This window comes from Anneissia japonica, unplaced genomic scaffold (assembly GCF_011630105.1).
Source record: "Anneissia japonica isolate Jap-2015-1 unplaced genomic scaffold, ASM1163010v1 scaffold127050_len1335_cov209, whole genome shotgun sequence".
NCBI lineage: Eukaryota > Metazoa > Echinodermata > Crinoidea > Comatulida > Comatulidae > Anneissia > Anneissia japonica.
In genome coordinates this window covers 1-1365 of record NW_022740095.1, presented here as the reverse complement: position 1 = coordinate 1365, position 1365 = coordinate 1, and the positions used below count along the sequence as shown (strand labels likewise).

The 1365-nt window shown below is 40.1% G+C and overlaps 1 protein-coding gene across 1 annotated transcript; it reads right to left on the bottom strand.

Annotated features, from left to right (window-relative positions):
* Window positions 1–74: 74 nt before the first annotated feature.
* Window positions 75–1283, bottom strand: LOC117118204 (the record flags this gene model as incomplete). The annotated part of the gene is made up of 3 exons (XM_033262718.1): window positions 75–200; window positions 334–456; window positions 1158–1283. Coding segments are annotated over 3 exons (375 nt in total), but the record flags the coding sequence as incomplete, so codon positions are not given.
* Between the last annotated feature and the right edge of the window lie 82 nt (window positions 1284–1365).

The following is a 1365-nucleotide window of genomic DNA, read 5'->3' as shown; positions in this document are numbered from 1 at the left end:
CACTTCCGAGAGATTTACGAGCGATGCCCGGCCGACCACTCCCCTATCGTTGACATCGTCTTTCTTGTGTTTACCTGTATCACAATACGTTCCAGTAAAGCACCCAGAGCAGATGCAAGAGTAAGTTGTACATGTACCACTATCCACAGTGCTGCAAACAGCTTCATTCTGACATAGGTGGTTGGAACAAGCATCGATTTCTATGCAAAAGGAAAAGGTGTTAAGAGATCTCTGCAACATAGGCCTACAATAACTAATAAGTAAATTTGTATATTGGACATTGTATTTTATTGCTAAGATTAAAATTATGTTTAAAAACAACGCAGATCTTACGTTCTTGACAATAGGTTCCTGTAAAGCAGCCAGGGCAGGAGCAAGAGTAAGTTGTACATGAGCCACTATCAGGAATACAAACACCTCCATTCTGACAGTGGTGGTTGAAACATACACTGGTTGCTATGTGAACGAAAGACTTAGTGAGAGATAACAACAATAACCCGACAAATGTTACATGCAGGGTCATTTTACAAAACGTTTTTGCTGGACTATAGTACTTGCAGGTAAAGAGACAACACCATACTAGGGGGTCAAAATTGTTGTGTTCTAGACGCCCGAAAATAACATTTTAGGCGTTCTGGGCTATCATTTTTTTCCTTTTCTTTAATATTTTTTCTTTTTTTTTACTCCAAAAAAAAAAGGGGGGGGGGGCTGACAGCGGTGGTTGAAACAACGGTTGATTGCTATACAAAAGATTAAAAAGTAGCATGTAAAATGTATACTTATCTTTTTCACTTTATATCTCTATCATTTATTATCATTATTAATGTATTGGATTTCGGATAAATACTTACTTAGAAACAAAACTAATCAGGAGTGGTGCAGCGGGCACCGGGTTGGCCAGACCCCTCCATGCCGGGAGAGCTATCCCCCGTCGGGGAGAGTTGTCCTCCGTCGGGGAGAAAAAAGAAACAATTCTTTGGGGAGAAAAACAAATAATTTTTACATATTTGTAGTCTCAAGTCGATTAAATAAGCCTTTTAAACCCATATATGTAATAGTTTCCGAGGGTTTTGGCCCCAGGATCACTTCCGAGAGATTTACGAGCGATGCCCGGCCGACCACTCCCCTATCGTTGACATCGTCTTTCTAGTGTTTACCTGTATCACAATACGTTCCAGTAAAGCACCCAGAGCAGATGCAAGAGTAAGTTGTACATGTACCACTGTCCACAGTGCTGCAAACAGCTTCATTCTGACATAGGTGGTTGGAACAAGCATCGATTTCTATGCAAAAGGAAAATGTGTTAAGAGATCTCTGCAACATAGGCCTACAATAACTAATAAGTAAATTTGTATATTGGACATT